This window comes from Nelumbo nucifera, chromosome 4 (genome assembly GCF_055504915.1).
Source record: "Nelumbo nucifera cultivar China Antique chromosome 4, China Antique-T2T, whole genome shotgun sequence".
In the NCBI taxonomy this organism is placed as follows: Eukaryota; Viridiplantae; Streptophyta; class Magnoliopsida; order Proteales; family Nelumbonaceae; genus Nelumbo; species Nelumbo nucifera.
The window spans coordinates 20,921,700-20,947,553 of NC_142652.1; the positions used below are offsets into that span (position 1 = coordinate 20,921,700).

The 25,854-nt window shown below is 40.9% G+C and overlaps 2 protein-coding genes across 3 annotated transcripts; one reads left to right on the top strand and one right to left on the bottom strand.

The window, feature by feature from the left end:
• On the top strand, positions 1 to 18,592 carry LOC104597926 (transcription initiation factor TFIID subunit 8-like). Of its 2 annotated transcripts, none has more exons than XM_088903392.1 (2): positions 1 to 1,842; positions 17,224 to 18,592. In XM_088903392.1, exon 1 carries the CDS (start codon positions 552 to 554, stop codon positions 1,653 to 1,655), a length of 1,104 nt encoding a protein of 367 aa, XP_088759518.1. In that variant the 5' UTR covers positions 1 to 551; the 3' UTR covers positions 1,656 to 1,842; positions 17,224 to 18,592. The 2 variants fall into 2 exon arrangements, with proteins under 2 accessions (XP_088759518.1, XP_088759517.1); XM_088903391.1 differs by lacking the exon at positions 17,224 to 18,592 and adding an exon at positions 13,562 to 15,267.
• Positions 18,431 to 25,319, bottom strand: LOC104597925 (protein LONGIFOLIA 1-like). The gene is made up of 5 exons (XM_010259722.3): positions 23,448 to 25,319; positions 22,836 to 22,906; positions 20,581 to 22,725; positions 20,354 to 20,504; positions 18,431 to 19,500 (listed from the first exon to the last, which is right to left on the bottom strand). The coding sequence occupies exons 1-5, from the start codon at positions 23,599 to 23,601 to the stop codon at positions 18,665 to 18,667; spliced, it is 3,357 nt and encodes a 1,118-aa protein (XP_010258024.1). The 5' UTR covers positions 23,602 to 25,319; the 3' UTR covers positions 18,431 to 18,664.
• Positions 25,320 to 25,854: the final 535 nt, after the last annotated feature.

Sequence of the window (25,854 nt, forward strand, 5' to 3'; positions counted from 1 at the left end):
TCATCTTCGTCTTCTTTTCCTTTTTTCCCTCTCTTTCTCTCTCTCTCCATCTTTGTCAATTCCCTCTTTTTTTTCTTCTCATTCGATCCTCGTTTAGGGTTTTACGAGGGTTTAGAGCCATTAATAATCCAAAACCCTTATTTTTCGCCAAATTGGATGATTGATTCTTCATTACATGTAATAAAGAAGAGAGTGGATTTCTGATTAGGGTTTACTTCTGCGTCGATGATTCTCCAATTTATTAATGTCTGAGTTCCATTCAGCATTCGAAGCCCTAAAAATCACCGGTAAGACCTCGGCAGTGGCTGAACTTTATCTTCTATTTGTCTTGTTTGTTCCTTCTCCGGGTTGCATTTGAAATGCAATACCGGTCTAGGGTTTTCTTGAACCTGCTTGGCTGTAGATGCTTGCTGTCGGGTGAGGGCAATATTTCTGTTGGAAATCCCAGCGGTGAGCAACGATTTGAATAATGCGATCCTGGGGGGAACCCTGACAAAGAAATGGTGTTTCTTGGAAACCTACTTCCGGTTAAATGATATGAGGTTTTGAATATGAGCGATGGAGGTGGGGAGTGTGGAAGAGAGGACGAACAGGACGCGAGGAGGGAATCAGGAAGTGATGACTTCGGCCGAGCCATTTCCAAGATTGCTGTCGCTCAGATGTGTGAGAGCGTCGGCTTTCAGAGCTCCCGGCAGTCCGCGCTTGAGGCTCTCTCTGACATTGCAATACGATACATCCGAGATTTAGGGAAGGCTGCGCGTTTCTATGCCAATTTAGCTGGTAGAACGCATTGTAACGTCTTCGATATTATTCAAGGCTTGGAAGACTTGGGATCCCCGCAGGGCTTTGCTGGTGCATCAGATGTTGACAGTTGCTTTGTAGTTTCAGGCACAGTTCGAGACATCACACGGTACGTGAGCTGGGCAGAGGAGATTCCGTTTGCTCGTCCTGTTCCTCGTTTCCCAATCATCAGGAACAGGAAATCAATACCTAGTTTTGTGCAAATTGGAGAAAATCCACCTGGAAAGCACATTTCCCCTTGGTTACCTGCATTCCCTGATCCGCACACCTATATTCACACCCCTGTATGGAATGATAGGGAAACAGATCCTCGTACCGATAAAATTGAACAGGCAAGGCAGCGGAGGAAGGCAGAGCGATCTTTGTTGAGCTTGCAGCAGCGGTTGGCTTGCAATGGTTCAGCAACTACCGCCCAAGTGGATCCTGCAGATGATGTGAAGCTGAAACGAGTAGCAGATGGTAATCAATTTCTTGCTCCACCCATGCAACTTGGTGAGAAAGATGTGTCTCCTGTTGTTCTTCCAGTTCAGCTGGCAAACGACCTGGTTGTTGAAAATCAGATATCAGTTCTGGAGACTTTTGCTCCTGCTATTGAAGCTGCCAAAAGCGGGGTTTGTGAGCCTGGAGATGCTGGGAGAACGACCCTACCAAACAAGAGGCCTACTGTGCATTTTAAGTTTGGGATTGGCAAGAAGTCTTTAGGCGTTCCTCTTGATTTGAGCCTTCACAGCATGAGTGTTGGGAAAACAACTGCTTGGTTTGGGAAGGATGAAGAGAAGGATGACAAAAAAAGGAGAGCCGAGCAAATCCTGAAGGAATGCATGGAAAATTCACAGGAACTTGCTCAGTTGTAAATTAATTTGTTGACGGCTTGATTGATGGGAATCCGTGTACTATTCATGAAATTGTCAGCAGCAGCAATAGTGGTGGGGTGGGATGGACCGTCAGGGTAAAGGGGCATCTTGTTGTTGTGGTATGGTTGTTAGTGGGACTGCGTTGAGGGGGAATTACTCATGGTCTCATTCTCAACATGTTTTTGAGGTATGTGAATGTCCATTCCCATCGTACAGTGGCCATTGTCTGTGAACGATTCTTTCTATTTTAAATGAAAGCCTCCCTTCTTCCATGATCCAATATTGAAGGGATACATGGAATTTTCCATTTCTGGGGTTAGAAATTTATTCTTTATTCCAATTCTCCATGGCTAATAAAAAGAAATCAATATACCATGTTAAATAATAATATTCACATGCATAATGAGAACAAACTCTGTACACACTCTTCCTTTCTTTTTCTCTTTTAGTTTCAGAGTACAATTTGTTATGTGTATGAATGCTCTTTTTCTTCTTAAGAGTGTGTATGTCTTTCCCACCACATGGATAAGGTGAACTCTATAGCTCTATTTGGATGGAGAAGACTATATAAATTTTCTTTACAATATGCAAGTGGCATATTGTGCTTGCTGTATGAAGGATTTATAGTGTTCTTATATTGAAGAAAAAGGAAAAAAGTTGAAGGTTGTTAGGCGTCAGAGTTTTTATTGGTTTCTAGTTGGTACCCTGCTTTTTTTGCACTAGATTTGGACCAGACAGAACTATTTTGGTTATTGAGTCACAGGTTGACTGCTTTGGTTGTGTGGTTCAACTGTTTGACTAGTCTGAATTATCAAAAACGGAAACACTGTTTGACTGGTCCAGCTCCAGCCTGAGTTTTACTGACAATCCTATAAACATCCCTGAGTTTATAGGATTGACGGAAAATTATAGGGGAGGTTTATAGGATTGACCAAGTGAGGGTGTATAAAACATATTAACACATGTAAATGGGGCATGCTTGACAAAGTTGTCATTTCTAAGAACCAGTGAACGAAAAAATTGTTTTGGCTGTTGGTTCCTGGTTTCTGGCAGCCTGACTCTCTAGTCCACTCCGTGTCTGACAAACATTGGCTTAAATCAGGGATGCAACTTGGGTAGGCCCACTCCAAGCCTGGACCAGTCCAACACAAAAATTTTCACAGATTGGTCCTCAACCAAGCCTGGCCTACATACATATAGGGTCTAAGGCTTTTTCAATACCTTAGGCCTAGTTGGCCTGCCTGATTCAGGCTGGGATTTTGTTGGACAAGATCAGACTTGACCTTGGGCTTGGGCCTTAGGCCCAAGTCTCAGGGTTTGACCTGATCTTTCTCGGCACACCCAACTTGCACCCCTAGATGAACTTATTTGAATCCTCTGCTAGATGTAACTTGGGTCTCTAGTTTCATGGTAGCAAAATAATTGATGGTTTCAGCTTGCAGGCCATGTAGCCTTCTCCTAACTGTTAAGACTTGTGAGACATTCTTAGGGAATGGACATACAGAAAAAAAATATAGGAAAGAAATATGCAAAGAATCACAATGATGTGAAGAATTACTCACAATAGCTGACAAATAAAACTTAATGTACATTATGAGTGGGCTTGTTGATGTTTGTCGTTTGAGGCCTTGAACAATATATCTCCGCGAAAGAAATATCAGGATTCCTTAAGCATTAATTATAGGAGTTAGAATTTTCTATAAATTAGGCACAACATTGGAAAGAAATATGCAAAGAATGACTATGATGTGAAGAAATACTCACCATGGCTGATAAAATAAAACTTAATGTACATCATGGGTGGGTTTTTTGATGTTTGGTGTCATGAACAATATATCTCCAAATTTAAAAGATAGCGAAAATATCAGGATTCCTTAAGGATTAATTTTAGGAGTTAGAATTTTTTATACATTAGGCACAAAACTGAAACATTATTAAGTAAGGAACTATGCCTTTTTTTTTTTTGAGAAAAGGTAAGTTTCATTAAAGCCAAAAAAGGGGGAAGGACCGGAACAGCCAAAAACAAGAAAGACCCTCCCAGTCATTTACATCAGTAAGTCATTATATGAAAAGTCCCTGCCCACCCCATATTTAGTCAGGTAATCCACCACACTGTTCAGCTCTCTAGGAATCACCTGAACTGACAGTTCATCATAGACGAGATTTCCTTGATTTCATTGAGTTGGTGAGTGAATTGCCAAGGCCCATCCCACAAATTCTTCATCCAACTAATGATGAATCTAGAATCACCTTCCGCCACCACCACTTTTTTTTATCAATAACAGAATTTCATTAGATTAATATATTGCAACAGTATTGCAAACAGAGAGAGTTAAAAAGGTTTAACCCTCCCCAAGAAAGCAACATCAAGCTCACAATATAGCCCAATACAATTTTTCCCTTCCCACACCCTGTTTTGCCAAAGCATCTGCAAAGGCATTCACTATTCTTTTCACCCACTGAAATTGGATGTTCATCCCCCTAGTTAGCCATTTGATTTCCCTTCTTTCATGAGCAAACTTCCAAAGAAGGGCCTGGATTACCTTCAATAATTAATTTTTTACATTGCCATCACCTTCCCCTCCTCATCTCTGAAGACACCTCCTACACTTGAAGGGCCTGGATTACCTTCACTACTCCCATCAAAATTTAGTTTTATAAAACCATTACCAGGTGGTGACCACATATGAGAAGCAATAGATCGAGCCCGAGCAAAATTAGCCACTTCCACCCATAGTTTTTGATGTGGCGCAATCCGGCTGCTCCCTGCAGGAGATGATCTGGCTACCAGCAACGACGGGCTCGATGAACCTACAAGAGATGAACCAGAGAACCCGGGGGTGTTTACCCGGCGGGGTCGCTCAGATGCTTAAGTTAGCACTTGGTTGCGAGCTGAAAATGGTATTAGATTGTGAGAGCTAGAGAGCCGAGATTACGCCTCTTGTTCACCCTCGGGGGGTGAAGCCGTTATATACTAGAGTCCTCGCGGGTTTGGTGGAGTAGTTCCTGGATCCCCGCTGTTATGGGATTCGTTTCCGTGTTAGGTGGGGATAACGTCACCAACCGGTAAGGTTGCCCATTTCCTCCTGAATCGGGGAGTGGGTGAGCTAATATAGTCGTTACAAGGCTCGATCCCGTAAGACGCGGGGTACGATGGTGAGATCCTTGGAATTATCATGTGGCAGTTGGTGAGCATCACCTGAGCTCGTGTTCTTTAGACCCGACCTGTTGTGAATGCCGAAGTGCCTCAGTACCGAGGTGATCTTGCACCGAGGTAGGCTTGTTCCGAGGTGGTCCAGCTGTCCGGGCTCGATCTGTAGCGGACCTGGTCGCGATCTGGTACCGAGGTGGTCTTAGTTCGGGGTGATCTTGGCTCGAAGTAACTTTAGTTCGGGGTAACAGGGTACCCGAGGTCGCTTTGTAGCGAACTGACCACGTCGAGTTGTCACTTATGTCGAGTCACGCCCACGTGTCTCCCTGTTACAAGGTCGGGCCAAATCCGCCCTCATCATTTGCCCCTCACTCCCGAGCTGAAAGTAACTCGGTGAAGGGAGTAGATTGCTCCTTTTGGCCCTTGAATGAATAATTCGATGAGCTCGTAAGCGTCGATCCAATTTGCTTCTTAGGTTGGAAGAGTCCTAGCGTTTACAACCTTGTGTAGGACCTCACCATCTTTATTTTTGGGGCCTGAGAGCGAATTCATCTGCTCGAGGAGAGGTGGAGCAGGTACCCCGAGGACACCTTATCAGGGATGTGACCATCAAGAGGTTTTGCGATCCGGCTAAGTACCTCGAGAGTGAAGCTCATCACGCCGTCTTTAAGAGGGGGTTTTGTGTGATTGCTTTATCTGGTCGCTCCACCTAGGTAGACTTCGACGCAGCGTTCTTCGAGCTGGCCCTAGCCAGTGAGTTTGATGCGGAGCTTGCAACCGAGCTGGCCCTAGCCAGTTTCTACCGAGGTCTTTTATCAGCTCGGCACTTTAGAGCTACGACTGCGTTGCATCAACCTCGTTAGTGACGCCGGTCACTCACTCCTACAAGAAGCTACTGGGAGCTCGACCTATGGGGGCAGCACTACTGACTTTAGGTCACCAGCTCGCACGGGAGCCTTGGAAGGCTCGACCGGCAGGGGCGTCCGTGCAGTCCGTTGGCCGCCAACTTCCGCGGAAGCCACGAAGAGCTCATCTTGTAGAGGGTACCTCGTGAAGAGGACTGATGAGGCTTTATCCGAGTTGAAATAAAGTTGGTAGAGTTGCTTAGTCTGTTAGCTATCAACTTCCTGCATAGTCTTTGAGTTCATAAAAAATGGAAAATAGAAAGTGAGAGCTTTAGTTTCTAAAAGGTGAGAACTTAGCTTTCTGGATGAAGAAGACTTCGTCGTTCAGAAGATGAGAACTTAGCTTTTTGTAGCGTATCCCACAGAACCATAGAGGGTTCAGTGAATGTCGCGCCGACTACAGGAGGGAGTGGCGCGTTCACTTGTGCAGTCGCTTGAGGCATCGTCAGCGCTGGGACCCCAGCCGCAATAAGTGGTATGGTGAACTTGACCTATGCAGACAGACGGGAACTGAGGTTGCCCCTCGGAGACGTTCACTTCATTGTTTTGTCTGACGTTGCTGGAGGAAGCCATGGATTTGATTCTGAGCTTGAGATTTTTGAATGGAGACAAGGGCTTTTAGTAGCAATTTCCCACAAACGGCACCAAATGATGTAATGCAATCTGGCTGCTCCCTACAGGAGACGATCTGGCTACCAGCAACGACTGGCTCGATGAACCTGCAAGAGATGAACTAGAGAACCTGAGGGTGTTTACTCGGCGGGGTCGCTCCGGTGCTTAAGTTAGCACTTGGTTGCGAGCTGAAAATGATATTAGATTATGAGAGAGCTAGAGAGCAGAGATTACGACTCTTTTTCACCCCCGGGGGGTGAAGCCTTTATATACTGGAGTCCTCGCGGGTTTGGTGGAATAGTTCCTGGATCCCCATTGTGATGGGATCCGTTTCCGTGTTAGGTGGGGATAATGTCACCAACCGGTAAGGCTGCCCATTTCCTCCTGAATCGGGGAGTGGGTGAGCTAATATAGTTGTTACAAGGCTCGATCCCGTAAGACGCGGGTACGATGGTGAGATCCTTGGAATTATCATGCGGCAGTTGGTGAGCATCACCTGAGCTCGTGTTCTTCAGACCCGACCTGTTGTGAATGCCGAAGTGCCTCAGTACCGAGGTGATCTTGCACTGAGGCAGGCTTGTCCCGAGGTGGACTCTTTCTGAGGTGGTCCAGCTGTCCGGGCTCGATCTGTAGTGGACCTGGTACCGCTATCTTGGTCGCGATCTGGTACCGAGGTGGTCTTAGTTCGGGATGATCTTGGCTCGAAGTAACTTTAGTTTGGGGTAACAGGGTACCCGAGGTCGCTTTGTAGCGAACTGACCACGCCGAGTTGTCACTTATGTCGAGTCACGCCCACGTGTCTCCCTATTACGAGGTCGGGCCAAATCCGCCCTCATTAGTTTTCAAGGCGCCAAGGCGAGGCTAGGCAACAGGGGGGGTGCCTTGCCGCCTAGGTGGTGGATTTTTTTTAAGTAAAACCATATATCCTAGGGTAGTTCCCTAGGTTCCATAACCATCTTTCCTTAATAGTTATTCATAATTTTCATAAGAGAAGTATAAATTTCATGTTTAAGTCTAGAAAATCAACATTTTATGAGAAGAAAAAGAACAAAGGAAAGAAAATTCAAAAATTATAGGGGCAAAATTACTTTTGTTATAGAAAAGAAGAAAAGAAAAGGTGGAAGAAGAAAATATGTTGATTATACAAATTTTAAGTTCTTCCCTTGTTTATTGGTTCAGGTTTTGAAATTTTTAAGGGTTTAATCAAGGATCAAAATTTTGATACGATATGCCCTGTATCGGGTGTATTGTATTGTATCTTTTGGGTCTCGATACACCTGTTTATAGGTGTTTTCAGGGACCCTTTTTTTAAATAATATATATTTAAAAATGAAATTGAAAACCAAAGAAATCAAAAAAATAGGGGGAGTATCGTTACAAGTACTAATACACCTCTATCGATACACAAAGGCGTATCGATACTTTGAACCATGGGTTCAATACAGCAATTAGCAATGTTTGCATTGATTAAACCCTAACAAATAAGAAAATAATAAAAAGAAATTAGTATACAAACACATAAAATGAATATTCTAGTTTAATAATGTCTATTTTATAATTATAATGTCGAAAAATTAAAATATAAAAGTATTTTATAACCCAGTGCACAAAACTGCTAGGCGACTGGGCGAGGCGAGCCTCCAAGGGCACCTTGTTGCCTAGGTGTCGCCTTGACAACTATGCTTCCACCCAGCTATTCAACAACATATCTGTAGACACATAATCAAATAGTTCTACAGATTTTAGCCAACACACCACCCTAATTGTTATGGCCTCAATAACACCTTTGTTTCTTTCCTTTCAAAAAAAAAATCTGGAATTCCTCCTCCCATAAAGTCAAGCAAGTAGCAGCCCTCACACATCTCCACATGATCCTTCCCCTTCTTTTAGGCCATCTAAAGAACAAAGAACTAAAAAGACTTTGGATGTTTGATCGGGGGGGGTCCACCTGCAACCAAGAAGGGAAAAAACATTCTCAAATAAAAGAAGCAAAAGGGCAAGAAATTAATTAGTGGTAAGAACTTTCACCGTGACCAACTCGGAGACAAGCACCAACAAGTCTTGTTCCTTTGGAGTAAGTTACAAGTGTTACATCTTCCCAAGAAAGCTTCCCAACGGAAAGTTCCAATCCTTGGAGGAATCGGCTCACCCCAAACTTCCTTAACTGGGAAACTTTGTGCAGGGTTATTGTTGGAAAGCAAGAGGGACTTGAAAAAGGAAGCACAAGAGAAAGACCTAGAAGGAGTTAGAGTCCACAATCTCTTATCCCTTTCAGAGGGATCCAACACCACCTCATTTAAGATTTGGATCAAACCCAATTTTGGATTGAGAAGGAACCAGAAAACTAGATACAACCTTGCCTTTATACCGGGAAAGTGAGTAAAGGGAAGGAAATTGTTCTTTCAAAGGTAAATCACCCACCCAAATGTGTTCCCAAAATTTAACTTGATTCGCAATACATAGGTCATACCTGAAGTGTTGCAGAAAAGAGGGTAAAATTGCATGTATGGATTTCCAAGGAGAGGCACCAATTGATCTTCACAAGTACTAATACACCTCTATCGATACACAAAGGCGTATCGATATTTTGAACCATGGGTTCAATACAGCAGTTAGCAATGTTTGCATTGATTAAACCCTAACAAATAAGAAAATAATAAAAATAAATTAGTATATAAACACAAAATGAATATTCTAGTTTAATAATGTCTATTTTATAATTATAATGTCAAAAAATTAAAATATAAAAGTATTTTATAACCCAGTGCACAAAACTGCTAGGCGACTGGGCGAGGCGAGCCTCCAAGGGCACCTTGTCGCCTAGGTGTCGCCTTGACAACTATGCTTCCACCCAGCTATTCAACAACATATCTGTAGACACATCATCAAATAGTTCTACAGATTTTAGCCAACGCACCACCCTAATTGTTATGGCCTCAATAACACCTTTGTTTCTTTCCTTTCAAAAAAAAAAAAAATCTGGAATTCCTCCTCCCATAAAGTCAAGCAAGTAGCAGCCCTCACACATCTCCACATGATCCTTCCCCTTCTTTTAGGCCATCTAAAGAACAAAGAACTAAAAAGACTTTGCATGTTTGATCGGGGGGGGGGGGTCCACCTGCAACCAAGAAGAGAAAAAACATTCTCAAATAACAGAAGCAAAAGGGCAAGAAATTAATTAGTGGTAAGAACTTTCACCGCGACCAACTCGGAGACAAGCACCAACAAGTCTTGTTCCTTTGGAGTAAGTTACAAGTGTTACATCTTCCCAAGAAAGCTTCCCAACGGAAAGTTCCAATCCTTGGAGGAATCGGCTCACCCCAAACTTCCTTAACTGGGAAACTTTGTGCAGGGTTATTGTTGGAAAGCAAGAGGGACTTGAAAAAGGAAGCACAAGAGAAAGACCTAGAAGGAGTTAGAGTCCACAATCTCTTATCCCTTTCAGAGGGATCCAACACCACCTCATTTAAGATTTGGATCAAACCCAATTTTGGATTGAGAAGGAACCAGAAAACTAGATACAACCTTGCCTTTATACCGGGAAAGTGAGTAAAGGGAAGGAAATTGTTCTTTCAAAGGTAAATCACCCACCCAAATGTGTTCCCAAAATTTAACTTGATTCGCAATACATAGGTCATACCTGATGTGTTGCAGAAAAGAGGGTAAAATTGCATGTATGGATTTCCAAGGAGAGGCACCAATTGATCTTGCCGAAGTCCCTGTATCCCAGCCATCCTCTTCCTGACCATGAATATTCAAAATAACTCTAGTCCACTTAAGAGAGGTTTAGAAACAGCACACTCTTCAGACCGACTAAAAAGGCCTGAATCTCAGCCTCCATTGCTTCTACCTCCCCAGTTGGCTGAGTGAAGGCCCAAACTAGTTCACCATGGGATTCTAGATTCTTTTTTGTCAACCATTGGATTCTAGAATTCTTCCTCTATTTCCTGCCTGACCTCTGTGACTAGAAAAGCTGAAACAGCTTCCATCAATGTAGCCAAAAGGGGGTCTTGGATACTGGTTCACATAAGTAGATGCGGTCATACAAGAACTCACAACCTGCCCCAAGTTTCTTTCTTAATCATCTAAAGTGATGCTTCTAAACTGCTTTGTAACCCTCGTCCAAGATTTTACAAGGAACACGGTTGTCCCTTGTAATCAGTTGAGGTAGTGGTGGAAGGTGATTCCAAAATTGTAATCAGCTAGGTGAAAAAACTTGAAGGAGGGTTTGTGGAGATTCAACTACTTTTGTAATGAGATTGTGAAAAGTGTTGATGCCACCATATAATGCTTCCCACACACAAACTCTAGGAGGGACCATTGAAAGCCAAATCTTTTATATGAGTAAGAGGGGTTAGATGAGCTAATCACCAACTTGAGGAAAAATGATTTGATAGAAAATTGATCATTAGAGGATGGCCACCAGATTCTCTTATCAGGGACTAGGGAAATTTGACAGGCAGTATAGTATTGTTACTGTTCCAAGGTGGGGAAAAATAAAAAAGAAAGAAATGAAACTTCACCTGTCTAGATAGACCAGAAACTGAGTTCCTATCTCTAGGGATACAAATAGATGTTTATTGGTTCCATATAGTTTTGGTTTTGTGGATGTTGATATCCTCAGTACCTTGGTGTACATGGGTGTTGATATAATATTTGTGTTGATTGTGCAACCACCTCAGTTTTTTTGGTTTTCCATGAGAACTGCAATCAAAAATTAAATATGATCTGTCCCAGTGGTATGGAAGAAACTGTTGGATGGGGATGATGGAGAAATGGTTAGTATCTCTGTAGGATTCCTTTGGATTGTATTTAGTGAGGATCCCCTTGAATCACTTTATTGTCAAAGCCAATGTGTTTATAAGGAACATCAAACATCCTCTAACCAAATCTCTAATGGCTTAGAGAAAGAAGGAACATCAAATTTAGGTAGCAGAAGAAGATATTTGGCTCATTATTTAACAAAGGATATGGTTCTAGATGCATTGGAACGAGGGAAGAAGTATTAATATGTCAACCCTACTTAGGTGGGACAGTGCAAACATTTTTTTGTTAATGGGATAATGCAAATGATGATGATATGGGTTTATGGTGACTCCATCTTTCATGTGTGCAAAACCTCTTGACTCTTGTTCCCAGATTTGGCTAGCATTGGTCGTGGAATTTATGTAGAGAGATTGGGCCGAGTGGGCCTTAGTTTTCTTTCTTTATTCATTAGTTTTATTTCAGCTATAGTGAGCCTTCTTTATGGGCTACTTGTTTCGTATTTTTTTGAGTTAGGCGCTTATTGGGGGCATTCATGTAGTTTTCCCTTTTAATATTCAACATATATGATTCAATTGAGGGACAAAGAGAGTGATAAGATCAACCTTCTTCCTCTTCCCCTTTTATTCCATTCTCTTCCTCCTTCTAAACCTCTTATTCTTTTGGTTTAATTTCAGATTTGTTGCTGGTGTGATTTGCAACTTGGTATTAGAGCCAGGTTCCCACCTTCTTCAGTTTCTTCTTATAGGCTCATAGTCCCATACATGGTGTGTATGGAGAATTGATTTGCTTATTAATTGACAACTTGCAGCCCGATTGGGGGAGGTTTTTGGGTAGGTCCAAGATAGGCTCTAGGAGATTTTCCCGAAAACCCTAGCTAACTGAAGAAATTGAATTAAGGGTTCTAGAAACAGTTTTGGAGTCCCTAGTAGGAGCGGTTACACTTTATCTTTCTCCTGGGTTGTTGAGTTTTTTGTGAAACCCTAGTTTGGGGTGATTGAGAGCAATTTTGGCTTCAGGTAAATGATTCTTGATTAGTAGTATCCTATTTTGCTTTAGGTTGGTTTTCATTTTGTCAATGGAGCAAATTGGAGGTGAGACAAAACAACCTATAGACTTTGGATTTGGCCAGGTAGGGTTTGTAGAGACTCTCTTAGGAACAGTAACCATAGTAAGGTCAAATGGAACTAATTATCTGGCATGGTCTCGATCAATAAAGATCTAGAGCCATGTTTGTAGTAGGGGGAAATGGTGATACATCACTGGGAACAAGAAGGAACCCAAGGAGGCCCAAGGAGGATAACCTTGCATATGAGAGGTGGATGCAAGAAAATTACATAGCAGTAGGCTGGTTAGTAAATTCCATGCAACTTCATTAGCTAGCACTGCTTGTGGATGGATGTTGCAAAGGAGGTGTGGGAATGTGTTACAGAGACCTATTTCCCATAAGTTAAATGTTGCTAGGGCCTACAAACTAAAGAATGAAGTGAATAATCTAAGATAGAGGGGACCCTTAGCTGTTTACTTTTCAATGTTGAAATCTCTTTGGCAGGAGATTGATTTGTTGGAGATTGTTGTGTGGGAATGCACAAAAGATGTTGAGATTCATAGGAAGTTGGGGGAGAGAAATTGGGTCTTTGAGTTTTTTACTAGACTTAACCTTGAATGTGTTCTACAAAAAAAATCCGAATATGATATTGTGAGGCAAAATATTATAGCGAAAGATGAGGTGAACCTATCTCAACTTTATGATATGGTTAGTAGCGAGGAGAGTTGGAGATAGGCTCAATTCGTGGAAGCTTTAGTTGACCACTTTACTAATGCTGGGATGAAGCCAAAGGTTAATACCGAAAAGATGGATGTTGTGTGTGAATATTGTAAGAAGCCCAAGCACACTAAGGACACCTATTGGATGTTGTATCCATAGTCATGCCTGCTAGATTCAAGAGTGGTAATAATGGTAAAAAGAATGTGAATGGGAGAAGTGGCATTGCAAATGTAGCCACCTCTTCAGAGAGTGGAAAGGGACTAAGTGATCTGATCTTAATGAATTCATTCTTTATTGACAAAAAAAGGGACTAAGTGATGAGAAATCCATGGGGGAACAATTTGCAGCTGCCAGGGCTGAATATAATAAGTATGGATGAATTAGTCACTTGGAGTCTACAACTACAGCTCATACTCTTTCAAGCATTGGTTCATCTTCTACTTATGCACACTGAGGTATTCATGCTACCACATGAACAATATATCCCATTTACCTACCAGCTCGTATTTGGCTGAGACAAAATATCCCTTCTTGATGGCTCTCTTGCTCCTATCTCAAGCAAGGGAGATATCAAAACCTCAGACTCTCTTACCTTGTCTTCTATTCCTCATGTACCTAAACCTAATACTAATCTACTTTCAACTAGTAATTTGATTAATCCTTGAATTTCAATTTAACCTTTTCCCCTTTTTATTGTGTTTTCTAGGACATGAAATCTCAAAAGGCGATTGGGAATGGCCATAAGGCGAATGGGATATAGTTGTTAGACATCTGTCATTTTCTTCATAAGTTTATTATTTCCAACATTATTTAAAAGAATAAGTCTGTTAAGTCTACATTGTGAGTCTTGTGAGTTCTTAAAGCATTGTAAAAGCTCTTATCCCACAAGTAATAAAAGATCTACTATGACGATTCATTCATAAAAAAAAGTAATAAAAGATCTACTATTCCTTTTAATATTGTTCACTTTGATGTGTGGGGGGCCTACCATTTACCTTGTATGGGTAGCTATAAGTATTTCATTTTCTGTATTGATGATTTTCACGATATACTTGTCTCTATCTTTTGTGTTTTCATGGTAAAGTGCTTATGCTTGTGAAACAATTCCATGAATATGTATTCACCCAATTTGATACCTACATCAAAATATTTCGATGAGATAATGCAAAGGAATATTTTGAGAAAGATCTTACCTCCTATTTTGAAAGGCTTGGAGTTGTTGATTAGAGCTCCTGTGCTTGTACTCCACAAAAAAAAATGTAGTAGAGAAGAAAAACCAATACATTGTGGAAGTTGTTAGAATCATTCTTTTTGCTACCCATATGACCATGTCCCTATGAGATTTTGGGGTGATGTTGTTATAAAAGCCACCTATTTTATTAATTGCGTGCCTTCTTAAGGGTTTAAGTCTCCTTTTGATATCCTCTTTCTAAATACTAATATCTTCTCTATTCCTCTACATGTCTTCAGTTACACCTGTTATGTACATATTCCTAATTCCTAGAGACACAAGTTTGAACCCCAAGGCTCAGAAGTGTATCTTTCTTGGTTATGCCTCCATACAGAAGTGTTACTATTGTATTGATCCCATCAGCGGCACCCTGTTTGTTTTTGTAGATGTCACTTTTGCAGAGTCTATTCCCTTTTATAGTCATTCTTTTGAGGGGGAGCGCTCTCTTGAAATGTTTATGTAACCCCTTTTCTTGCCGACACTTGTTGAAACTTGTGTTGATGTTGAGCCCTCTACAGTTACTTCTATTTAGGTGATGAAGTCTTTTCTCCTCCTTGCTCTCCCATTCATGTTCCTCCTCCTCTATCACTCATCCTATTGTTTAGAGGTGGTACCAACAACAAAGACAAAGGCATGCACATGTTCCCCCACCTTAATTGAGTCTCAAGCACTTCTAGTCACTGGAGAGAGGACAAATCATACACCTCCATCTCTATTATCTTCTTTCCTAGACCTTGACACCCATTGTTGTGAGGAAAGGTAAGAGCAAATGTACAACTAATTGCATTTCCAAACACCTTTCTTTCAACTTGTCCCCTTCCTACTATTCTTTTCTAGCTTCTATTTCTTCTCAACTCATTCCCAATAGTGTAATTGAAGCCTTAGCCATACTAGAGTGGAGGGATGCTATGACAACTGATATAGAAGCACTTTATAAGAACAATATTTGAGACATTGTTGACTTGTCTGCTGGGAAAGAGCTTGTTGGTTACAAGTGGGTTTACACCATCAAGTACTATATTGATGGGACAATTGAGAGATATAAGGCTCAACTTGCTGCCAAGGGTTATACCTAAGTATCTAGGATAGATTACCTAGAGATCTCTCTAGTGGCTAAAATGACTTCTGTGAGGGTTCTATTGTCTTTGGCAGTGAGTTGTTATTGGCCCCTTTATTAGTTTGATGTTAAGATTGATAAGTTTTGTCCTTTCCTTCTGCAGGAACCAACCAAGCCATTACCACTGCAAGAAGCAAAGCCAGCTACTGCCTTCCAACCCCTTTAAATTCATCTACTGAGCACCCAATGTGATGCTCTAGTTTGTCAAAGATTCTCTTGGTTATTATACGTGGGGTTAAGGATTCCTTAGGTGGTGATTTGGGTGGGTGAGCTATGGTGGCATGGACCTTTGGACTTGTATCACATGATTAGGGAGCCTATATTCTTTTGGTTGCCAGAGCAAATGCTTCATTCCTTTGGATGCATGCATAAACCAATTCTGGTACAAAATAGTTAAGCCAATTCTAGCATACAGCTTTGCCAGAGTGGTAGCTGGGAATTTCTTTTGGGAGGGGAGGTGGTATGGGCTCCTGAATTAGTTTTCATTGGGTTTATTGCTCTATTTTTCTCTTTCATTTACTACATAAGAGGGGTAGTCTCTTTGTTGATTGGTCTTTCTGATCTTTTGGGTCGGGGGGGGGGGGGTTGAGGTTTCTCGAATCCTAGAATCCCACCATTGGTCTTTCTGCTTTTTTATGCCTCATACCCTATTTTGTTTATAGCTATGCTTTCCCTTCAACTCGTGTTCTTTTTGGTCTGCCTCTAGCTCTTCTAGGCCTTTCAACTTGTAACAGAAGTTATTTTCTATTAAGGTGCATTAAAACGTTTTTTTCTTTTACAAAATGTGATGATAGAAAAACCTAGAATGCACCAATACAACTAGGACAGACTGTGAGCTTAGAACACATTATTCTTTTCTTGTCCTTCGACTATGCCTCAAGTGTGTTTTATATCAAGTATGGCATCATGGCACTTAGGACCTCTCTCAATAATCTTTGCGTTATTATTGATCAAAAAAAAAATAATCTTTGCGTTATGATATAGCTCATTAGTGCTATATTTTGAGTTAGGTCATTTTTTTGGTCTGATTCAATGTCTTTTGAGCGAATTAAGCTGGTCTTAGCTTAAGATCTTTGTGTTAATTTTGATAAATCCAAGCAGAGCTTCCTTGAAGTCATGTCTTGGTTTCCATTTGTAAGTATGTTCATATTAATTGTATGATGATATATAGAAGTTTCCTTCCCCTTTCTGGCTCTGGGTACCAACATGTCTCAAGTTGCTTCTTTTTCCCTTCTCTTTCAGATTGTCACCAGGAATGGGAATCAGATTCTGATTCCGCCCAACTAAACAGTTGGATGCCTATTCCGATTCCAGATCCCTTTTCCTGTGAACCAAATGGACCCTAAATGTGTCGAACATTCATTACCATTTTGTTGTATTATATTAGGAAGAATCTTGACACCATAGTATGTATGATTCAGTTATCAGCGCTGTGTCTATAACCATGTTTACCATAGATAAGCAAGGCTATTCTTCCTGTTAATCTTGGATTTGCAAGTCAAAAAAATAGCCTATTCTCAGGCGTGTGTACATGTGTTGCTCTGAGTCTTGTTAGATTTGTCTATTCTTTGTGTTATACTTCTGCGACCATGTATTTTACTCTACCTTGTTGCTTTTTATGAAATGGTAATTTTTTGGGGAACCTGCTTCCTAGATGTACTCTTTAGTTGGGCTCGAGAGGGTCCAATTGGATAGAAAAGTTTAGGATAGAGGTAGGGCAAATTGGTACCTTCGACTTCTGTTTGGTAGTTGAGAATCTAGCAGTAAAAACTGAAGAATGTAACACCACGGTAAAGTTCATATCAGATGGTACTTGTGTTGCTCTTGATCGTTTGCTAAAAGTTATGCCCAACTATTTTGATAAAGTTCATCTATAATTTGGATTTTTTTTTTTTACCTTTTTGACTGGTTGTGATTTTTAGTGAATTAATAATGGCACTACCCATTGATTTCATTGGTTATGCAAATGCTGCACAATTTTTTTTTCCCTTTTCGCGGATCGCTTCAAATGCCCTGCTAGGTTTTGGTTCCAAACAAGTGAACAACGAGCCTAAGCCTTACAGGGGACGAAAGTGTTGCATCTAGTCGACTACAAGTTGGTTTCCACTGTCACCCTGGAACAAAGGCCAAGTGGAGTCAAGGTATCCAGTCAGATAGAAAGGTTGAAGGCAAACAAGTCTTGGTGTTTACCCATAATCTAATCAAAATACAGCTTGTGTTTGTGCTCATATTCCATCACTCGAATGGTGGGATTACCTCAACGGTTGTTAAGTTACAGCAAGAGATTGAAGTTAAGCCCTTCCGGACCTGGATGATTGAGGAAATACGAAAAGATAGATGCATCGACAATAGAAAGAAAGACGTGGATCGGTCTGTGGCTGAGGAAGTCTATTTTAGTTGGAGCTTTTCTGTGAATCGTTAGTCGTTGAATACTACGTTTTTGGGTCGGCAGTGGTTGCTAGCATTTGGCAAATACAATTCAGTGGACGGGTCGTTTTTCGTGAAAACGACGGCCGGCTGCCAGAATTATGGATATCCAAGGATCTCTGTATCCAACCATCTATACTGGAACCTAAACACCTTAGCTGGCTTGGCCGATTAATGAAGAAAGTCATGTCGAGAAATAGACTTTCATTCCCGACAGCACTTTTGATCTTTAGCGAGACGTGTTCCGTCCGGATGAATGCGCCAGAAAAACTGGTGGAGTGGATGATGTGGTGGTCTTAACTCTTAGCAAATAATCTGAAAAAAGTGCAACAACTCGGAACAGAGCGTGCTTAAATAATCAGTTATACATTGTCTTCAAGTCTGGAGACAGGAGTGGCCCAGTTTACGTGATTTTTTTTTTTTTTTTTGGAACAGTCATCAGCCATGACTTCTCAGGTACTAGTTGTCTAGTTGTCTATTTTTACCGAATTAATATCCTGGGGTCCTGGAAGGGGTGGAAGTGGAACCCGGATTTTAACTTCACCAAGGACGCCATTACCTACTTTTTCTACTTTCTACGTACAAATTTGACTGTAATTTTGCAGGTTAACCCATCACGTTCACCAGGTTTAAGTTGCTGTTCCTTGGGCGGGAATGATACATAGGACACTCGCTGCAAAGGGTTAAAGAAGTGTAAAGTAACAGCACTGGCCACTGGGAATTATATATGTAATGGATGGAAGTTGAGAATCATGAACTAAAAAACACTGGAGAACGATCCAAAAGAGGAGCAACAGTAGCCTACAACTTGGTTCCTTGTGTACGTAACTTGTATATTTTACAAAACACTGAAATAAGACCTCTTTCTTTCTTTACAGGCTAGCAAAGAACAGCACCATGAATTATTATCATTATTATTATTAATATCATTATTATTATATTTCCGCCGCCCCCCCCCCCCCCCCCCCCCAAAAAAAAAAGAATAATATCATAAACGAAAAGGAAAAGAACAAAAGATAGTAAAAAAAAAGGATTTAGTTCACAAACAGTTGCCTGCATCTCCTGGTTGTCTTGGCTCGCAGACTGGCAGCTCTGCCACTCACTATTTCATCAATTAAGTCCTTAAATATCAACCTCTCGACATCCAAGACCACCCCTGAAACATCACTATGAATATCTGTCCAGTTGTCTGATCGACGCATCACATCCTCCCACAAAATATTTTTCAGACCATCCTCGTCGTCATCAAACCTGCTGACTGAGTTGTTAGTTTGGAACTGTTCCACCTCGGAACAAAGCTCCCTCAGAAGTTGTTGTGCATTCAGGTTCCTCCTAGCCAGCTTATTATCTCGGCACCAAGGTTCAGATGGACCACCTAGCAAGGGCAACTTCTTCACAAGTATCTCATTCACAGCATCAAATACGAGCTTCCGGTGGAGCTTCCCTCTATCAGCTTTGGATCTTCCAGACTTTTCGAAGTTGTGTTCATCTGTTGCATGTCCACTGCTTCCCTTGGTTTGTTCCAGGACAAAGAACAAGTCAGGATTGATTGGGTGGCCTGACGGGTGGAACTGAAAAGTTGTCAAGCCAGAGCTAAGATCTTTAAGTAGGAGACCGGATGCTAACAATATCTCAGAGATGTATCTGTGGTCTGGATTTGCATTATCACAAAGCGATGCAATGTAATCTGTTGGGGCATCATTGTGATTTGAGCTTAGTTGTCTAAGCTTCTGAACAAGGTGCTCAATGCTTTCCAATTTCTTCCATTTCACCTCAGAACTGTGATTGCACAGTGCATTTTCAGATGGGAGTGGAAGTGGCCTCAGCTTGTCCTCTTCAGGACTGCCTTCAGAATTTCGAGTCTCATCATCTGTGGGAAAAGAAATTAGTAAATTTTTGACAAGTCAGAGATGTCATGCATCTTGTAATAAAAGCATGGGCACAAATTGTAGTACAAAAAAGATTACCTTTTGGTTAGAGGTGTTACATTAGATATTGTTGGTACTCATCTGTTTATATCTTATGTATGATTGATCCACTACGCCTATAGGTGAGCTAAATATCAAAGTTTAACTGTGAAGCATGCTCAAAGTTCCACCATATATTGTTTCCTAGAGCCACTTAAAGTTCTACCATATATCTTATGTATGATTTATCCACCTGCTATCTTCACCATTGTGAGAAGTGCAGCAATGACACCAAATGCACACAGCATCTCTCTTCAGGTTGGAAAACACAGACTGGATTAAGAATCAGGTAAGAATGTGGCAAAGTGTTTTTCAACACTTAACCCATGTGAATGCAAGTTGATCCACTCTGTGTTTTCCCGCTTGAGGGAGTTATAGCACACATTAATGGGTGATCATGCCTGTGATTAAACATAAGTAATCAAAGATTCCGTCTACTAGTTGCACATATATCAGATACATGAGATATACGTACTGAATGGTTAGACGAACAACATATTGACCAAGACATGCACATACTCTAATAATTAATCACACCGTCAACTAGAGACTTTCATTTCCGTACATACTAAAAATGGAATTTTCTCAATTTTTTGAATATCCTGTAATTTCCACAAGCTGAAAAGAAAAAAAGATTTATCTGAATGCATGCATGCATCTAGACATGCAAATAAACATTTAAAACACAAATCAAAATGTTGATTTGTAGTTCTCATTTGGATTTGTAGCAACTTCACAAGAGTAAAGCCTCATCACCTGTAAAGGCATTTGATATCTTCTTCAAAGGAGATGGCAAATCATCTCTGTAGAACGAGGCATCAAGAACCGAGACAGGACTTGGTTGTTCTGGGGCCACTGTCGCAAGCTCTGCCAATGGCCCATCTTCCCTTACCCTTGTTGATGATTTCTGAAGGACAGAACATGAACACATTAACCAGAAAATTAATAAATTCAACTGTCTGAATAAAATCAATAACACTTACCTTCTGTTTTAAACTAGAAAGTGAGCTTTTGGCAATCCTCCTGGAAGGACTCTGGCTACCTTGTGAAAAGGAAGCACAATTGATCTCAGCAGATGGGTCAGCACTGGTGACTTCTATATCCATCTGCGAAGACAAGCTAACATTGCTATCTGATTGCTGAGAAATTTCGTCCCCTTGATGACTCAAATATCTTGTTTCACTACTGATGTCACTCAGTTGATCATCACCATGCTGCAAGTTGGGAGTCCTTGGTCTGAGCTTTCCACCAGGTGAGTATGATTCTGTTGGTTGCTTGACTGATTGTTTTCTGGATCTGGTTGCATCTGAAGAAGGGATTGGGGGACGGGCAGATCGTTTCTCCACCTCAAGCCTCTTCTGTTGTAACCTTGGGCTAACAGTTCCCGAGTTCTTTCCAGAGGTTTCAGTATTTTCTTTGAGAAGCTGCAACGGCTTGGTTGATATCTCTGTTGATTTTGGATTTCTACCATTAGTTTTCTTATCCATTGAACTGAGAGTCCGACTGCCATTTTCTCTGAGGTTCTGTTTAGGAGTCAGGTCCTTAGACATCCGGCTGTTAATGGTGCCCCTTCTATCAAAACAATCACCATTCCTACGCAGACCTGGTGAACCATCAATTGGAATTACTGATGAAGCAGGAATCCCAGATTTATTTATGAGTTTTGCTGGTTTCATGATGACAATTGGGGATTCAAAAGTCTTTGGAGGACCAATTCCCTTGACTGTGGTAGAAATAGAACGGCTATTCTGTTGGTCTCTCCTGTTTGCCAATCTCATGTTCTCATCAAAACTGGTGAAGTTTGGGCTGTTATAGTTTACCTGAGAGATGAAGTTGTAAATTTGATCTTCTTTTTTGTTCTCTTGGAATACTTTTGCCTGCATTGCTTCTAGTATCTGTTTAAGTGCTCTGAGATCCTTATTTGATTGTTTAAATTCGAGCTCTTTCAACCTTTTCTCAATCTCACCATACACAGAAGGGGAGGAGTTTGGTGGCCTGGCATGGGCATCCCAGTTCTTGAATGCTGAATTTTGAAGCCTACGACCCCCATCTGGCTGTCTCCATGGAGCTGGTTCAATTGGAAGCCTTGAATTTGAAACTGATTTTTTAACTGAATCATGGTTTTTCAACCGTGGTGAGGTGGGGTCCTTTATGGAGCTCCTGGGGGAACCAGAAAGTCGATTTGGCTTACTTTCGTCAGCTGTTTTTGATGATCTCGAGAAGGAATCAAGATCCTCACCTGAGTATGTTTTGATCGAGGTCATCTGTTGCTCAGAACCTGGGATAGAATTAGGCAATGCTTCCAACCCCATCAATTTTGCCACAACACTAGGTGGCCGTTTGTAAGTTCCTAATTCTTTATGCGAGTTTGTGATTTTATCATTAGAGTTGTCACCACCCTTCTGCAAATCCTTCAGAATTGAATTTGACTTTGTGGCAGAGTTGGAGCTCCTCATGGAACCTTCCCTGCTATCCAATGACAGCCTTGGGAGGTCCCTAAGCTTTGTAGTGGATTTGAAGACATCACGTGATTCAAAAGATGGATTTGGTATCTCCCGCCCATCGTAAGAGAACCGAGGAGCATCTTTGGGTACTGAAAACAAAGAACCTTCTTTTGCTTCAAATGATGATCTTGGGGGTTCTTTAGCTTCATTGAAATACCAAGGAGCTTCTTGAAGTTTAGCAAGAACTCTGAGTGATTCATTGAGGTCAACAGGTACCTTTGACTTTGCATTGGTCCCCAGCCCATAAGATTCATTCACCGATTTGGACAACTGCAGAGGCCTTGGTGAATCTATGTACTTTGCAGTGTGGCTCCCCGTCCCCTCTTTGGTTGTAGTTTTAACTGATAAACTACGATGTTCTCTATAGATTGAGTCCTTGACCACATCACGGAAATCAAGAGATTGCCTCCGCAGTTGTGGAGAAGCATTTGGTTCGACCATAGTTAGGTCTCTCTGAGGTGTTTGTGGAAAAATAGCTCGGTCAAAGGGAGGGAGTTCTGCTTGAGTTCTGTTACAATCAAGAGATGAGAAAGAAGATGAGCAAGATGATGATGAAAATGAAGTCCTGGATGATTCCACTGACACTCTTTGGTTCTCATTCACATTCTTGTTGGAATTCTTTTCCTGCAATTGCATTTTATCATAGCTTTATATCTTAGCCATAGAACCACAGATATTAGAAAGAAAAAAAAAAAAAAAAAGCATGGTGGATAGTGGAACTTTAGATTTCTTACTGTGTGTGTATGTAGATAACGTTCATTATTAGGCTCAACCCCAAGGCTTCCACTGTTGATGTGGGAATTACCTATAGAGGAATAGAAGCATTAAAATTGGAAGTAGAGATACCAGTAAACACACATCCCAAAGCATGCAAACTCAACAAATAAATGATGAAGTCACAATTTCAGACATGCTTATTTATGAAAAGCATTTTCTGGGTAGTATATGTTTCGGATTATATTACCATCAACCAATTATAGAATCAAGAACAATGTCCAGACAGTGACTCACAGATAATGGATAGAAGTTTGATTAATAAGCAAAGTAGTTAAAATGGGCAATGGTGGATAAAAAACAAAGATGCTTCTATTTTGTTTCTTCTTTTTTTTTCCGCTCTTTGTTTGTCCCTTTTATTTATTTATTTATTTTTTGAGAGAGAGGGGTTCTAATCAAAGAGAAGATCGGTTGAGAAAAGAGGAAAAATGAACACCATGTAGGGACTCAAACCATTGAAAGAACACGTATAGACAAAAATTATAATTCTCCATGAAACTATGGAGCAGAAAGAAGCAAATAATTGATACAAATATATAAAAAAATCAAAAAGAAAATTAGTGAAAGGGTACCTGGAGGAAGCCTCTTGTGGCTGTGGCTAGTGATGCGCCTGCCGGTGAGGATATGGTGGCGGTCAAAGAGCTGAAAGATCCCAGTCATGCATCCTATTTGCTTCTGCAGATCTGGGTTGTCATCTGTTAAGGCATGTAAAATCTTGGCAGACATCTCTACAAATTTGCTCTCTTCAACTACTAAATTAACGTTTAAACCTTCTGTATCTCTATCATACACTGTCCTTTCAAGCCAGTGACTTCAAGTCTCCAGACTCTCCACTTCCAAACAAACACAACCCAAGTGCCTACCGCAAATTTGAAATTGGTTTTTGGCTCGAAAATTTCTTGGAATAAGAGAAGCTTGGATTTTTCTGTGCAGAATCAATGGAAAACCAAAGAGATTCCCTCAATGGAGGTTTCACGGTTTGGACACCTAAGAGGCTTTTTATACCCCTGAAACCCAAACTCCAGTAATGGGTCGCCGAGGGTAAAAAACAAGCACTAACCTGCTAGTCTTTTTTTTTCCAGACAAATCAAAGAGATTCCCTCTTCTTTCCCTCCCCCCCGCAAAATTTTGCAGAAGACTGGAACACTAGTCTTTTTTTTTTTCCAGACAGTGAAAATCCTCAGAAATTTGAAATACCCCCTACTAATCAAATGAAATGCCAAATGCTGACTCTCCCAAAACACGCTCCGAGTCTCAGAAAACTGGTTAATATCAAATTAGTTCCTCTTCATGCACCAAACAATTTTTTTCTTGAATACATTTCAGGAATACTAAATTAGATTTCTTCACATCTCCACCCGAGCAAATATCCCATCTGCAATCAAAACCAAAAAGCCAGAGAGCTTTCCTTCTAGTTCTAGATTCATGTGTATGGTCCTTTTCTTGGATTTCATAAGACTACCCAAGACATAATCTTCATCAATAACAACCGGAGAGGATGGAGGAAGAAAGAATATTAAATTAAATTAAAGGTAAGAAAGGAAAGGGACCCGATACCCCAAAACGCTTCTGTATTCTCAGATATCATTCCACGAGTACGATAAAAGGGAAGCCTTCTTGGGTTTCAGAGAACGTGCCAGACAATGTCTTGTGTAGCAACCACCACACAAGAAGAACCCAGAACTGGTGGAGAAAGAAAAAAAAAAGAAAAAAAAAAAGAAAAGAAAAGGAAATGAAATGAATGGACCCAATGCCCACAGTTATCCCTCTGAACACTATCTATGCTCAAAACGACCATCAACGTGAGGTGCAGAGAGAACTCTGCAAACCCAAGAAGAGATGTTTTTCTGGGTACCTATCCTCTGCCAAAAAACAGAAGATGCTGTGGTCTGTTGTCTTTTGGCTCTCTTAAAGAGAGGCAATCTGCAATGGAGGAGATAGGATGATTCATTGCATGGGTTAATGTGTAAATGAATCTGGTGAGAGTGAGATAGACTGAGAGAGAGAGCTGGCAAAATTTTAATTCTAATTATGACCTGCTATGCACGGAGAGGGCGGTGAGAAATATTCCAACGAGAGAGACAGAGAACGCGGGCGCGCGCTTAATGAGTTGTAAATTGAAGAGGGAGATGTGTGGGTGGGTCAGATCTGCTTTGGTCTCTTTCTCACACTTCCATGTGGGTTGATAATGTGGGTGGGTCTGAAGACTCTGAACTTGTCTGCATGGCATGTGCTATTGTGCTGTCTGTCAGAAATATGAGAGCTTTGAGTGGATTTTTGTTCTGGAAAGCCTGCAGAGTTCACATCCCCTTTCTCTCTACAGTGGCTAGAAGAAAATTACCCAAACCCTCTCTGCAGTAGAATCTCAAGCTTGACTACAAGGCAAAAAAACAAGAATCAATGCCAGAAAATTGTACTGTAATGTAATGGCTAATGTGTTGGAGTGTATGTCTCATTTTATTATTTGGTTCTATTTTTATTTTTTCCTTCTGTTTTTATGTGTGAACTGTGAACCTTTTCAGTTTGGTAAGAAAATTGAGTTGGTGTAAACTTGTGATACAGTTTAGAACTTCTGGAGTGTAGCTGCATAAAAGGGTTGGGAGTTGGGACCACTATTTTTTTTTTTTTTTGTGGGTTGAAATTGAATGGCTTTAACCATAGATTCATGGTAGTGATCATTTGATTATTTTCAGATTCTGTCTAACACATCTCCTTAATGGATTCCCCTTGATTGTTCTTTTCAAGGTTGAAGGATCCTCACAATACTAAATCATGTTTTTTATTGAGCTTGACATCAGATCATTCCAAAACTCATTCCCTAAATTGCTCATAGAGATGGCACTGCTGGGTGGGCTAGCTGAAATTTGTTTTTTTTCTTGATAGAGTTAGCATTATTATAGATTTTTTTAGCTAAACTACTTTGTTTTGTATTGATATTTTTTGGGGAATCTTTATTAAGCTTTTAAAAATTTTGCAAAC